The sequence below is a fragment of the Pteropus alecto genome, unplaced genomic scaffold (assembly GCF_000325575.1).
Source record: "Pteropus alecto unplaced genomic scaffold, ASM32557v1 scaffold86, whole genome shotgun sequence".
Taxonomy (NCBI): Eukaryota; Metazoa; Chordata; class Mammalia; order Chiroptera; family Pteropodidae; genus Pteropus; species Pteropus alecto.
Window position 1 is genome coordinate 8,416,624 of NW_006442109.1, and position 14,738 is coordinate 8,431,361.

The following is a 14,738-nucleotide window of genomic DNA, read 5'->3' on the forward strand; positions in this document are numbered from 1 at the left end:
AGAGGATTTCTTTCATCTCTTTTTACCTTACTGTCAATCTTGAATCCTCCCTCACCCAGAATCTGACCCCTTCCCACCACTGCACTGCTAGAGTCCAAACTACCATATTTCTCTCCCAATTTTCTGTTTCCACCGTTACCCCTACTACCAAGTCTATTCTCAACCCATTTGCCAGAGTTAGATCAGGTCACTCCTTTGGTTAAAACTCCTCAGATGGCTTCCTAACTTGAGCAGGGTAAAAACTAAAGTCCTTTCCTTGACCTGTGAATCTCTACTCACTCTGCACTCCACAACTTCTGAACTCTCAAACCCCATCTCCTACCACTCTCCCTCATTCTCACTGTTCCTTGAACATAGGCATCCCACCTCAGGGCTTCTGCATTTGCCATTCCTCTGCCTGGATTGCTGTTACTCCCAATACCCACATGGCTCACTCCCTCACATTCTGCAGGTCTTGACTTAATTGTCACCTTCTTGCTAAGGCCATCCCTTAGCACACTACTGCAAATTGCAAAACAGCCCCAAACCCACTTCACCCATGGATACAAGCACACAGGTGTGCATGATTCCTACGCCCCTTCCCTAGTTTATTTTTCTCCTGGCAGACATTACTGTCTAACATCACATATTTTTCTCATTTGTGTCTCCCCATGAAACTATAACCTTCTGAGGAGAGGGAACTATATGTGTTTTATTCACTGCCATTATCCCTAGTACCTAAAATAGTACCTGGCATACAGTGGGCGCTTTAATAAGTTTTGTTGAATGAATGAGTGGATTTTAAAGGTAAAATGGATTGAGTAATAGGAATGCCTCACTTCTTCCTTTGCTTTTCCACCACCACCACCACCACCACCACCAACCACCACCGCAACAGACAACAATCATTATAGACTCCTACTGAACCGCAAATTTCATAACAAAATGTTAATTGCCTCCTACGTTCAAGAATTCCATTTGTCTTCTTTAGTGCCTAATGTGGGCCCTTGCATATAACACTCAAATACGTGTTGATTAATTTTGATTTAAAAGAATGCAATAAAAATAGAGGATGAAAACGATAATTTTCCAGTGGAGAAACCTGGCAGACATCATCCCATCCAAGTGATCAAGGTTAATATCACCAGTCATAAGTCATGTTGATACTATGTACTCTCTGTTATGAATATAATAAGGGCATTTTATCGCTGTTGTCTTCCTCAAACTCATAACCCCAGTCCAATCATGACAAAAATGTTAGACAAACTCAAATTGAGGGACATTCTACAGAATACTTGACAAATTCAAACCAAAACTGTCAAGGTCATGAAAACAAAACAAACTCACAGATCTGAAGAGACTAAGGAGACATGACAATTACATGGAATGTAGGATCTTCAACAGAATCCTGGAACAGAAAAAGGGCAGTGATGAAAAACTGGTGAATTCTGAATAAAGTCTGGAGTTTAATTAGTAATAATGTACCAATATTGACTTTTTGGTTTTGACGTATGTACAATTATTATGTAAAATACCAACATTACGAGAATCTGGGTGTGGATATATGGGAACTGTATTATATTTGCAACTTTTCTGTAAATGTAAAATTATTCCAAAATAATATTTTTAAAGTAAATTGCATTTCTATACACAAACAGTAATGTCTCAGAAATTAATTTTAAAAAGATATAACTTACAATAGCAATAACAACTAAACAATAAACATAAGCATTTTCTTCATTGTGCTTAGTTATCTATTGTCATTTTTTTTAAAAGAAGAATATGAAGAAACATGGACAAGAATGATCAGATACAAACTCCTGAAAGTGTGACAGGAAAGTCTGCTCTCTTCTGTTTTGGCAGGAATGGGGAAAAATAACAGTAGGACCAACTTTAGCACTCTTGCAGAAGCAAAAACAACAGTTCAATTTATATTCATAGAGCACCTACTATGTGCCAGGTACTATGGATTTTAGATGCTCTAAAATGAATTAGTTCATTAATTTAAAATGTCATTAGATTTAATTTCCACATAAATTTTCCTTTAGATTGGGGTGGGCTGGTGAACTTATAAATCACTTAAGCGTTATTATTTTCCTCTTTTCATTGTTTAAGCATATCTATGTTATTTTCTTTATATTAACTAACAAAATATATCTCACATTTTTGTGACACTTTACAACTTTCAAAGCACACCCGTTATCTGACAATTATCCTCTGCATCATAGAAAAGTATAGAGTAGTAGTTAAGAACATGGACTCTGTAGGTAGACACACTGTAAGGACTGAAATAACACTCACCATGTGTGACCTTGGGCAGGACTTCTTAGTTTCCACACCTAAAAAATAGACATTAAAAATAGTACCTAATTCATAGGTTTGTTATGAGAGGATTAAATGAGTTAATATGTGTAAAGTGCTTATCGTCTAGGACCTGGCATGAATAAATGTTATGTAAGTGTTAGATAAACTCCTTATTGTATACATGAACATGCTAAGACTTAGAAAGCTCTAATTTTCTGAAATTTATTCAACCAATAATGCTGCAGCAAGAGCCCTTAAACCATATTTTTTTAATCTTCAAATCAAGGCTCTTTGTATTACACCATAGTAGAATACCAATAAATACCAATCTAAATAGCATGACTGGGAATCAGACATAAGCATTCAAAAATGATATAAAATTGCAGTTACAAGGAACTTACAAAATCGCCAATCTAATCCTATAACCGATTCAAGAATTCTCTCCACATCTACCAAAGGAATTGTCCTGCTGCCTCTCTGAACATCTCCAAAAGCAGGACTCACTGCTTTAAGAAGTAACCCATTCTATTTTTTTTTGCCAACTCAGTTAAAACATTCTTGTCTCCTAGTTACTAATGCATTGTTTCTAGTTTTGCTTAAAAAGAATAATCTAACTAATCCTAGTACTTTCTGTTTAATGTTTCACTTCATTTACTTCTATGCATCATTCTGTTTGACTTTAGAAAGCAAAATTCCCATTTGAGAAAGGAGATGGCACCTTTTGAAATGCAACAAGTTTCCAATCTTTTATTTTTTAGAATACGTAGAACAGTGTAAATCACTTCATTACATCTGAGATAGTATTTCAAAACTTGTTGCTGTTCTTGTAAGGAATCCATATGATCTCCAATTAAAGTATCCCTTTCTTAAATCTCCTAAAGATGAAGGCAAATTTTCTTTTAACTGTTGAATCATCACAAATTCATTTAACATAGAGCCTTCATTATATGACAAGTACTGGAAAGAAAAATTAGTAACTCATGGTTCTCATCTAGCTGTGTACAAAAGCAATCGTTTTTATTATAGCTTGAATGGACCCTTATACGTAGGTTCAGAACTGCTAGATTTTGTTGACAGGTAAAATTACTAAAATTTGCCTTTGACATGGTCAGTGCAAAACTATTTGTAGGATGAATGAATGAATGAATGAATGAATGTTAATTTTAAAATGTAATCTAAAATTAAGTGACACTATTTAGATTTTTATTCTAACTTTCAAATTCTTGGTTCTTTCATTTTATGAAATTTGGAGATTTGAAAGCATAAGAAACTAAAATTTTGTCTTCATCCAACAGTAAAGGCCTTAATATCATGTACAAAGAAGGGTTACAGGATAATCTCCTATCATGAATTATTTTCATCCGATTATTAAACATTTTCTTTTTAAAATAAAAATATCTACTTTCATTAAATAAAGTTTTAAATTTATATCTATTAGAGTATTAATTTTTATATTTTTATTCCTTTAGGGTTTAGGTAAACAACTTTTTAGGTACGACTTTAAATTATGCACTTAAAAGAAAATAGAGTTAAATGAATCACTTTGTGTTTAATGAATTCAATGTTCTGTTTACAGACAAATTGTTATAAAATTACTGATATATTCTAGCAGAAGCAGTAAAGGTTATGTCAAATAACTACTAAAAAAATCATACTATGTAGCATTAATGATGTTACCTTAACACATCAGCTTCAGGGGCTGCATAATTGTTTCTGCCAACCCATAAATTTTTGAGTAACAACAAAATTATTGTGATTTTTCTTACTAAATAATTCATACATTACAAAGCATGTATGTAACAAGGTCCATGAATCACTAAAGCACATAATGATCATATATCTAATGACATATCTCTTTTCATAAGACGAATTCAAATAGATTTATGTATTTAGGTTAACTAAAAAATACTGAGTTTATAAGGTTCATAATCCTATCATCAACAACAAAAAACTTCAAATCTTTAAGAAGTACAGTTCCATGATTTGCTTTTAAAAACTGAAAGCCTTTGTTTATCAAAATCCTTGTGTTGAAGCTACTTTTCATGAAGTTTTACAGCTTTTAAATTGATACTATAAATATCACTGAAGATAAATTAATAATATAATGGAGTAGTACAATCTTCATAAACTGTATTTAAAATGATATAAATGCAACTAAAATAGTTATGAGCAATTCTATATAAAACCTCATTCTGGTAGTAGCTGATATTCTTTATCCAGCAACTAGGATCTAAAAATGGGTATTTTCATTTACTAACATTTTATATGCATTTCTTTGGTTTTATCTTAAGTAATCTCACACCAAAATAGATTCTTTTCTTAATGCTATTAAAAATAATTCCAAATGAGATTTCTTCTACTTAATTAAAACTAGGTTTCATAACTAAAATTTTTTTAATTCCAATACTGGAACATATAAAATGTTAATGTTTTACTTCTTTCAATTTCTACCATTTTTCCAAACTCAGTTATTTTTTATAGAAATCATGAAGTTAATTTTATCATAGTACTATTGAATCCTTTACTCACTTTAAAAATTTTTTATTTATGGTAAGATATACAGAACATAAAATTGATGATGTGAACCATTTTAAAGTGCACCATTCAGTGCTATTACGTACATTCACATCACTGCAACCATCAATGCCATCCATCTCCAGAATTTTCATCTTGCAAAACTGAAACTATACCCATTAAACAGCAACTGCCCACTTCCCCTCCCTACTTACTAATTTTTAACTGCTTTATTGAGAGATAATTAACATGCCATACAGTACTTCCATTCAAAGTGTACGATTCAGTGATTTGAGTGTGGTCAGAGTTGTGCAACCATCACTGCAGTCAATTTTAGAACAGTTTCATCACTCCAAAAAGAAATCCCATGCCCATTAACAGTTACTCCCCATTTCCTCCCAGCCTCTCCAGCCCTAGGCAATCACCAATCCACCACTCTATAGATTTGCCTATTCTGGACATTTCATAAGTGGAATCATACAATATGTGGTTTTCTTATGCCTGGCTTCTTTCACTTAGCCTGTTTTCAAGCTTCATCAATGCTATAGCATGCATCAGTACTTCATTCCTTTTATTTTTTTTTTTTGGCAGAATAATATTCCATTGTGTGAACATGCCATATTTTATTTATCCATTCATCAATCGATGGATATTTGAGTGGTTTCCACTTTGGGGCTAAAACAAATAATCTGCTGTGGACATTTGTGTACAAGTTTTTGTGTGAACATGTTTTCAATTCTCTATACATCTAGGAATAGAATTGCTAGGTCATATGATTACTCCATGTTTAATACTTAACTGCCAAATTTTTGCAAAGTGGCGGCTCCATTTTACATTCCTACTAGCAATGTATAAGGATTCTAGTTTCTCCACATCCTTATCAATACTTATTATCTGTCTTTTTGATAGCAATCCTGGTGGTTTTGAAATTGTATCCCATTGTTGTTTTGATTTGTATTTCCCTAACAGTAAATAGTTTGCAAATATTTTTCCCATTCTGTCAGTTTTTTCATTTTCTTGATAGTGTCTTTGAACTGTAAAAGTTTTTAATTTTGATGAAGTCCAATTAATCTATTTATTCTTATATCATTTGCCTTTATGAACATTCATGCTTTCCCAAAAAAGGAGAATTTTATAGTAGGCTCTAGATGAAATCTTTACTGGAAAGCTAAGTGAACTTTTAGAAATATACTAAAATCAATTTAGGTTTAATTTATCCCAATTGTATTAAGTGTACTCTCAATTAGCAGAACAGAGTTCTGAGAAGTAGCTGGAGGGCCAAGCTTGTGTCAGTGGAAACTATTTTAGTCAGTTTCATATAAAGAAAAAAATTTTCTCAACTTCTGATTCCCACTTTATATTTGAAAAATACTCTGTGGACTGTGGTAACCACCAATAACACTTTTTGCTGTTGAGAAAGCTCTTGCAAAACATTTGTAAAGCACATAAAGTGGTAAAAAGTGAAATATAGTAATTAAGATTTGTGTTCTATTGATTGTGTAGCTAAAGTAATTTTTCATTACTAACATAAGATTTAATAAGTGTAAGTAGTTAAAGATTCTGACTTGGCACTAGTCATTAGCATGTAATTGAACTAGTACAAAAGATCAGTTAAAGCTATGTTGATTACCACCTTATCTTTGAAAGGCAATTAAAGACCTCAATCATTGCAACAAGATTTGATTGTGCAGCCTTTATTGGACATTGATCTTTCAGCAAAGTGCAGTTACATTTTCCATTAATTTACAGTAACACAGTTTAACTCTGATACCCTAGACTGTTGACCCAGGTGAGATGTAATGCAAAGTACTTGTTTAGGTTAAGATGCCCCAAACGTCATTACTGTCTGAATGGTAAGGCCTGAAAAAAAGTAGATACCTGATCTAGTAGCTTTAGGATAAGGTTTCTGTTATCTGCATTAGCTGTTAAATGAAATGAAACCAAGATCCTTGTCTTTATGTCACCCTGCTCATTCAAACATCATTCATTCTTTAAGAGTTATTTTATGAAATACAGATGTTCTGTGATTATAGTTTTGAGTGAATATAAATGACACACAATGTATATTTAAAAAGAAATACATATGGTTTTTAAGAATTAAAATGCTTCAATTTTACCAAAGTCAATAATTAACAAAATATTAGTGACTAAATGTGTGATAAAAAAATTATGACTATATATAATTTGGTATGTTAAGACATTAGCACTGAGAAACTATGGATTTTTATATTAGCAACTTCATGCTCCCATCTGCGTTACTGCATCCTTATGGTGGTTCACAACACAACGTATACAGGAACTAAGAATTTTGACTAGAAATTTCTTCTAATACTGGATAATTGATTTGTATAGAAATAACAATAGAAGAGATGCAAGATTTTATACTAAAACCGCACCTTCATTAAAAAATAGTTTTGCCTGGATTATTTTAAAGACAAAATTTTATTAAAGTAGTATAGGCAGAAAAGCTGTTTTTGGTTGTTTCATTAAAAAATTCTTGATATTCAGATGGGTAGGGTCCTCTTGGAACCCCGCTTGCCATCTCAGGCATAACCAGCATGTGCACAGACACACTCACAAGATGCCTTCAATGTGTCCTTTCTTCTTCTCACATTGTTTTTAAAATTTTTATTAATGAAGTCTTTTAAATATAAATATATATGGAACAAAAGGATGAGGATTACAAAAACGGCTTTTCTAAAATAAAACTGACATTTGCTTATAAGCATATTCATGATACATTTTAAGGTAGAAAGATTTCTTATTTTGTCCTTCTCAGATTACAGGTGGAAAAATAAGACACAAAGGAGAAGAGTTATTAGCCTGAGGTCAAAAAGTAAGACAGCTCTGATACTAAAAATGGAATCAATCTCTTGAGTTCCAGCATTCATACTCTTATCTCTTTTAGGCCACAATGCTTCGATGTACTGTCCAATTAAAAAAAAAATTAAACCATTACTATTCAACGATGAACATTTTTTCAGACTAAAAGGTTCACAAGACTTAATAAATCCAATGAATGATATTTTAATATTTGAACCATGCCCTTAGCCATCACTGAGTTCATCCTTCACCATGATCAACTCCACGAGAGCAAGAGGTCTATTGATTTTCATGTAATACAAGAAAATATTACATTTGCTTAATTGTTACACAGCACATCAGACAAGGAATCAAGGTTCTATTTAATGCTGCAAGCAGCAGAGAATTACAGAGATCAATAGGGTAGTTTGTCAAAGATGTTCTCCAAGGAGACTTACCTATCACTATATGGACATGAAGTCACACTGACGATAGCTATTGAAAAACAAGTAAGCAGAGTCAGCAGTACAAATTATCAGAAATCAAATGGGCCAGTGTGAAAAGAAGTGCAACTCTACTGAAAAGCTGTTATTTATAGTCTGGTAATTAAAAACCATTTTATCAGCCTTGTGTTGAGACCAAACCTTTACAACAAGTATTGACAAGACCAGCAATGAATGAGCAGTATTTGACTTAAAACTTATGAGCTATAGTTATTTAACTTTGTCCATTACAGAGAAAATCAGTTCTAGCCTTCTTTGCAAAATGCTAATAGTCAGTTTTATTATTAATGAAGCTTAATGTAACACTGTCTCCTTTGTGTAAGCCATTCATTTAACTAGTGTCAAGTATATTCTTCTGGACTAAATATATTGGCATAAGTACTTCTTTGATTAAAGTGTTACTTAGAATTGGTTTTAGACAAGTGAGCACTACATATATTTGAAGAACAGTTCACTCTCTGTAGCTTATTTAAAATGACTACCTTTAACAAAGCCAGTTTGTATTGCTTCATGATTCTGTGCTTTCACCTCAATCATTTCCACTCATTCTCTACTGATTTGGCAGAAGCAAGCACCCAAATGTTGGTTAGATTGAATTTTATATTTTGCTACAAAAATGTGTGAATGTTATAGAGTATCAACACCACATTAACATAAAATGATATATAATGTATGTTTGTAATTATGGGAGATCATAAATCTTAAACACTCATTGGTTTAGAAATTAAATAGTTCTACTTAGTTCTCCCTAAATTACTCCAAATTTCTGAAATTTACCATTCGTCTGGGTATTTTGTAGCTACCCCCAAGGATAAATTTTTTTTAATGACTTTGCTTTCAAAAATGCAATTAACTTAATAAAATTCTAATGCAAAACTGCCATCAGGTCTTTAAAATTTCAGCCCACTTCGCATTGCCAATAAGTCTATGGATATGTACCATTTCGGCTAATTGCTTTTATAAATAGTTATCAAATTTATTTTTCTGGGTCTTTCTAGATCTTATTCTTACAGCTTTGTCAGCATGCTATTTTAACTTTTAATGTCTTAATTTCATTCATCTTGTTGCATTTACATTAACCAGTTATTATTATACTTTAAAAAGTAGTTGGTATTGGATTCTTTATGCAATAAGAAGTTTCAACATTATACCCAGACCTGTCGTCCAGGTAAATGGCACAAGGGCTTTAACACATTTCCATTTAAAATCTTAGCAACTGAATGGTTTAGATTTTAGATTGCAGTTAGAATTCTCATCAGTTTTGGATCTGTCAATGATATATATTCTCTCTACCATATATCCTAAAATCCTCTATATTTTCCAGTGTTATATAAAAGATTTTTCCCCTTTCTTCTTAGTGTGGGTTTCTATATTTTCTCTTTAAAGAGAATTTGTTAATACCTAACTGTAGGATCTAAATATATATTATAATCATTTTTTATCTGTAATCTACTTCTAGGGAAAAATTGGTATAAGTTTCATGTGTTTCGAGTTCCCATTGGCTAAAGAGAGTATGTAATCTATAACGATGTATGAAAAGCTTTGCCTCTTGAGGGCAATGATTCATCCTAAAGTATCAGACATCATAAAAAGAACAAGGTGTTTGCAGAAGTTTTATTTTAAAGGATCAAAAATAAATATTGCACATACACACTAGAGAAAATCCACTAATATTTATGCTCTCCAATGCACACTTTCAATACATGGCACCTTCATCTTCTTTATTTAGAAAATAAACTGTTATTGGTCCATAACTGGTATGCACAGTCTCTGTGACTCTAGCAAATAACCAGGAGCCAAGTCCATATAATAAAGTTGGAATACCTAAAAAACAAATGAATATGTTACTTATGAAGATCAATATTTATTAATCATGCACTCATATATTTGTCATGGTACAACTCACATAGCATTCTTTAGCAATGTCAACAAATTATAAAGTTACAAAAAATATTAGTAAATATTGATTCAAAGATCTCGATTTCATCTGTTTGTGGAATACAGTAACAACTGTGTGACCCCAGAGATTTTTATTTTTAGATATGGCCGGTACAAATTTTAATTCAAAACAATTTATAAGCACTATTTCATTACCTCCAAGTAATTATGAAATAATTCTATATTTTTTCACAAATAAGCAAACAGAGAATACTCATTAATTTAGTTGTAGATACTCCTGGTCATTGGGCTTAAATTATTAGATCAACTTTACTGTACTTTATGTTAGACAGCAACACTGATGGCTAAAGTAATTTTTTTGTACAACTTAAACTGGGTCAAATAGCTGTCTTCAAAACTAAGGCAAAGCCTAACTCTAAGGAAGAATTTAGTACAACAGTCATGAGAAAGAAACAATCTCATTAGTACTTTTACAACTGATTTGAAAATGAATAAGTATATAGTGGACTCCAAAAATGAGTTTCTTCCTTGGAATATTTCCATTTGATTTTGCTGTTATATTTGAGATTGTCATTTGTGACACATGAAACTAAACATATACTACCCTGAGACATGGATTAAGCCTCAATATGTATATGATATTACGTTAGAAATAAACTTTAACAATTCTTATCTTTAAGATACTTATTTCAAATTAACCATTAACATATTAAAAGTACATAAAACCACAGGCACATGAATCAATAGCATATATGCTCTACAGAAGTATTTTATTGCTGCTGTGGAAGAGTTAGACAGAAAATAACAATTGAAAAGAGTTGTCCATTTGGAATATCACTTTCTAGTTAACAGAGAAATCAATACAAACTCAGGACTAATCATATTGCTAATTTTTTTCTTATTTTTCTGCAAAAGTATATTTGCTGTGCTATGTTCTTTTTGAGTGAATAAGTGCAGTGAACTACTCTGTACTTATTCCCTGAAGCTGAATTCCAGCCACTGTGATGCCAAAGATTAATCAGGATAAGCATCACTAGCTGGCAACGAGAAGAGGCAAAAATGCCCATTCAGGCTGGCACATCTCTATTTTTAGGAATATACTGGGTCAAAGCTCATCACTATCACAGGGTTCCTTGGAACTCCTATGAAATCTTTTACAGTTTATTATCTTTTTTGCTTTGGTAATATCCCAAAGAATCTCTAAATGCCCAAGGAAATGTCACAAAAAAATCCATAAAACTAGCAACATAAAGCTGCTTATAAATCATTTAACCAAAAAGGGAAAAAAAGGCAAGTAGGGCCTGGGGTGAAGGAGTGGACAAGAACAGGAAAGGTAGAAGTGAGTGAAGAGTAGAGGGAACTGTTGAAATAAAAAATAAATTTAAAATATGATATCACAGCTTCAAAAGCTGAAAATCAGTGGAGTGAGGAAAACAGGCTCTAGAAACCATTATTAATTTTCTAAATATACTGAGAGTAACGTATACCAAATATGCCATTTAAACCAATTCTAAAACAAATTTAAGGAATAGCTGGTGACAATAAAAATTTTGTTTGCTTTACACTATTTATCAATTTTCAGTTAAATATTGATACTTTTTAAATCAAACAAATGGTCAATATTTTTTCAGCTAAAACGGAGGACTGATCAAAGATTACTACCTTAATAACTATATTATCTCTTATTAAGAAACAACTAGGAACTATTACCAGTAATGCTGTTTGATAGGGGATGGAGTTGGGATATAGGCATCAGAAAGTCTATTCTTTTCTTCTGCAGTCACTTTAATGGAGTCAGGCTAATACAATATATGGGACTTGCCACTTATATAATTTACACATTTTTAAAAAACATAATTTTATTTATTGCACATATGCTTTAAAGTCTATAAGATTCCATGAAAAATTAAATTTTTTCCAGACTGAAACATATCATAACATCAAAATGAAAATGAAAGTCAGCTTCTTTGAATATTAATTCATTTTGAGTCATAGTTTGAGCCAGTCAGCTGAACAGTAGGTAAACCACTGTCAAATTAAGTACTTAAAAAAAAAAAAAAATAGAACTTTGTAGCAAGTCTCCGATTACTCATTCATTCTATGGTGAGTTGCTTTTCTTAAATCTCAATCTACTTCCCAGCAGGATTCTCAGACTGATAAACCGTCAGTAAAATGTCAGCTTCCACTGAAGGAAAGGCAGAGGAGAAAGAACAAATGGGTGAGAGAAATTTTTATTATTTACAAAATGGAAAAATGAATTATTCTGATCATTTCTAATTTGGAAGGAAAGAAGACGAATATTTTTATTAATGGAACATGTACTTCAGGATCCAGAAGGGCAATTGTACATCACGGAATAGGAAATAATCCTATTATCTAATTTACATTCTCTACCTTCAGACAAAAATACGAAGTAAACATTACCAAACTGGTGAATACACTACTTTTCAATACGTCCAAAAATAAATTCCCTTTATCAGTATAGGCTAAGTTATATTAAAGCATGCATAAGCAGGAAGTTTTCCGTTTTGTTTGACTTAAAACTCTTGGTTCCATCTAAGCAGGATTTTTAGAATTTCTAAAAGACCACAAAAACCAATCACTCTTCACCTTCTCTTCCGCATAAAAAACAACTGTTGTTTCTTTCATCAAAAGGTTTAACTTTTCTTTGTGAGAACGTTCTGGGATCCTACTTTAGATTTCTATTTAAAAGAGAAGCCCCCAACCATCAAGGTGTTCCCAAAGTATTAGGTTTCAAATGGTGAAAACTTTTTTAAAGAATGCATTTGACTCATGTTATAGTTTGTCTGGTTATACTTTTCCTAACCTATTACTCTTTACATTTGGGAAGAATGATTTTTTTTTTCCTGATTTGGAAAAATGTTAAAATAAACTTTTAAAAAAACTTATTCTTCTTGAATCTAGTCATCACTCCAGTCTTTCCAAATAATTTTGAATTGAATTTTCTAAGTCATCTCACCCTCTCAACTTTGTATCAACCTCAAAATTGGTGGGCATGCTCTATATCAGAGGTCCCCAACCCTCAAGCCCTGGACCAGTACCTGTCTGTGGCCTGTTAGGAACCTGGCCACACAGCAGTAGGTGAACAAGCAGAGCTTCATCTGTATTTGCAGTCGCTCTCCAGCGCTAGCATCAATGCCTCAGCTCCACTTCACATCATTAGGCATTAGATTCTCATAGGAGCACCCGTCCCTGGTGCCAAAAGGTTGGGGACCACTGCTCTATATAGTCCATCAGCCAAACAATAAGACTTTCTTTTAAAGGATTACACATTGCTAAATGATCTTCCCCTTATTGGACTGAACCCAGGACAGTCTCAGTGGAGCAATGGCTCGAAAGCCCCATGACTGACATATGTGAGTTATTACAAGCAAAAATATACATACCATATTTAAATTTAATGAGCTATCAGACTATATAACACTAGTACAGCTGCTTTAGCTTTAACTCTGGTCTTAACTGTTTGGTTAACATGGTTCAGTTCCCACGTTTAGATTTTGAATTACTGAAATCCGGATTAATTTGATACCAGCTATTAACAGGTTAAAAACATCTTGAGGCCTTTTTTTTTTTAATGACCTATATATAAAAGATACACCCATGTCAATGTTCATCCCTCTTTTGTCATTAACCAAAAGAAAATAAACATCCAGCAAGAGTAAATACTCTCAGAATTAGAATATTTCCATGAAAACCTACAAATATTAAAGAGGCAGTCTTTTAAGTATCTTTTAGTCTTAGCACCTGAGGAAGCTAATATGACTGGTGAAAATCTTTAGTGCTTTTAGTAAAAGGAACTTGCTGGGATTTCATATAAAGAAAACGAACTTTTAGAATAGGAAAGTACACACAAAGAGATGTTTATGAGAAAGAATCTTGTCCTGCAATAACGCATTTTTTAACTTCAGAGCCACTTTCGGCTTTCGCCCTCCTGACTGCCCAATGTAGGGTCCTCCCAGTTCAGGGCCGCAAGAAGTGAGGATGTAATGCTCCCTCCACAGGGGTAATGCAGTATAGGCCTGTGGGTAGATCCCACTTTCCTGGGCGGGGGGCGGGGAGGCGGGTGAGGATGGAGGTGTGGGGAGACAATTCAGTAGCAACAACTTGGCTTTGATAAGCACCTACTGTGTGGTGAATACAAAAGATCAGAGCCAAGGCCAGTGTTAGAAGGGTGCAGCGTGGCAGTGTCTGGGAAATCCGACAGCAAGGGGCGAAGCGTGTGTAGCCCGAGCACCGAGGCCAGCCTGCGCTGGGAGCCACGTGGTCTGACCACGGGCCGGGGTCTTGACCTTCAAGCGAAAACGTTTTGTCAGCGTGCTTAGAAAACTGGGGCCATCAGTGAGACATGCTTCACCGGCCCGGGCCACTCACCGAGGTTGACGATCTTGAGCGCCGTGAAGAACCGGTCCTGCCGGGCCAGATCCTGCCAGGGGGCCTTGGAGCAGTGGTATTTGATGAAGGGGAAGCAGCCGGTGCGCAGAACATGGTAGTTGGCGCCCTGCACGGGCCAGTTGAAGTGCGAGAGGCCGAACTGGTCGTTGTGGACGGCGCTGTAGGGCACGCAGAAGGAGGTCCAGTACGGCAGGCGCCGCTGCAGCAGGTGCCGCGTCAGCACCTCCGAGGCACGGGGCTTCGGGTGGGAGGCAGCGCCCGAGGCCCAGGGCCCGCACAGGAGCAGTCGGAGCGCGGCCTCGTGGGCCCTCCGCAGGGCCTCCA

General features: G+C 34.1%; 1 protein-coding gene across 1 annotated transcript in view; it reads right to left on the bottom strand.

The window, feature by feature from the left end:
* Positions 1-7,808: 7,808 nt before the first annotated feature.
* The window catches only part of CUNH15orf61 (chromosome unknown C15orf61 homolog), a 7,990-nt gene continuing 1,060 nt past the window's right edge, over positions 7,809-14,738 (bottom strand). Inside the window, exons 2-3 of the mRNA XM_025038742.1 lie at positions 14,394-14,733; positions 7,809-9,926 (exon numbers count right to left, since the gene is read on the bottom strand). Of these exons, the coding sequence (XP_024894510.1) occupies positions 9,799-9,926; positions 14,394-14,733 (468 nt within the window). The 3' untranslated portion in view covers positions 7,809-9,798. The remainder of the gene's footprint in view (positions 9,927-14,393; positions 14,734-14,738) is intronic.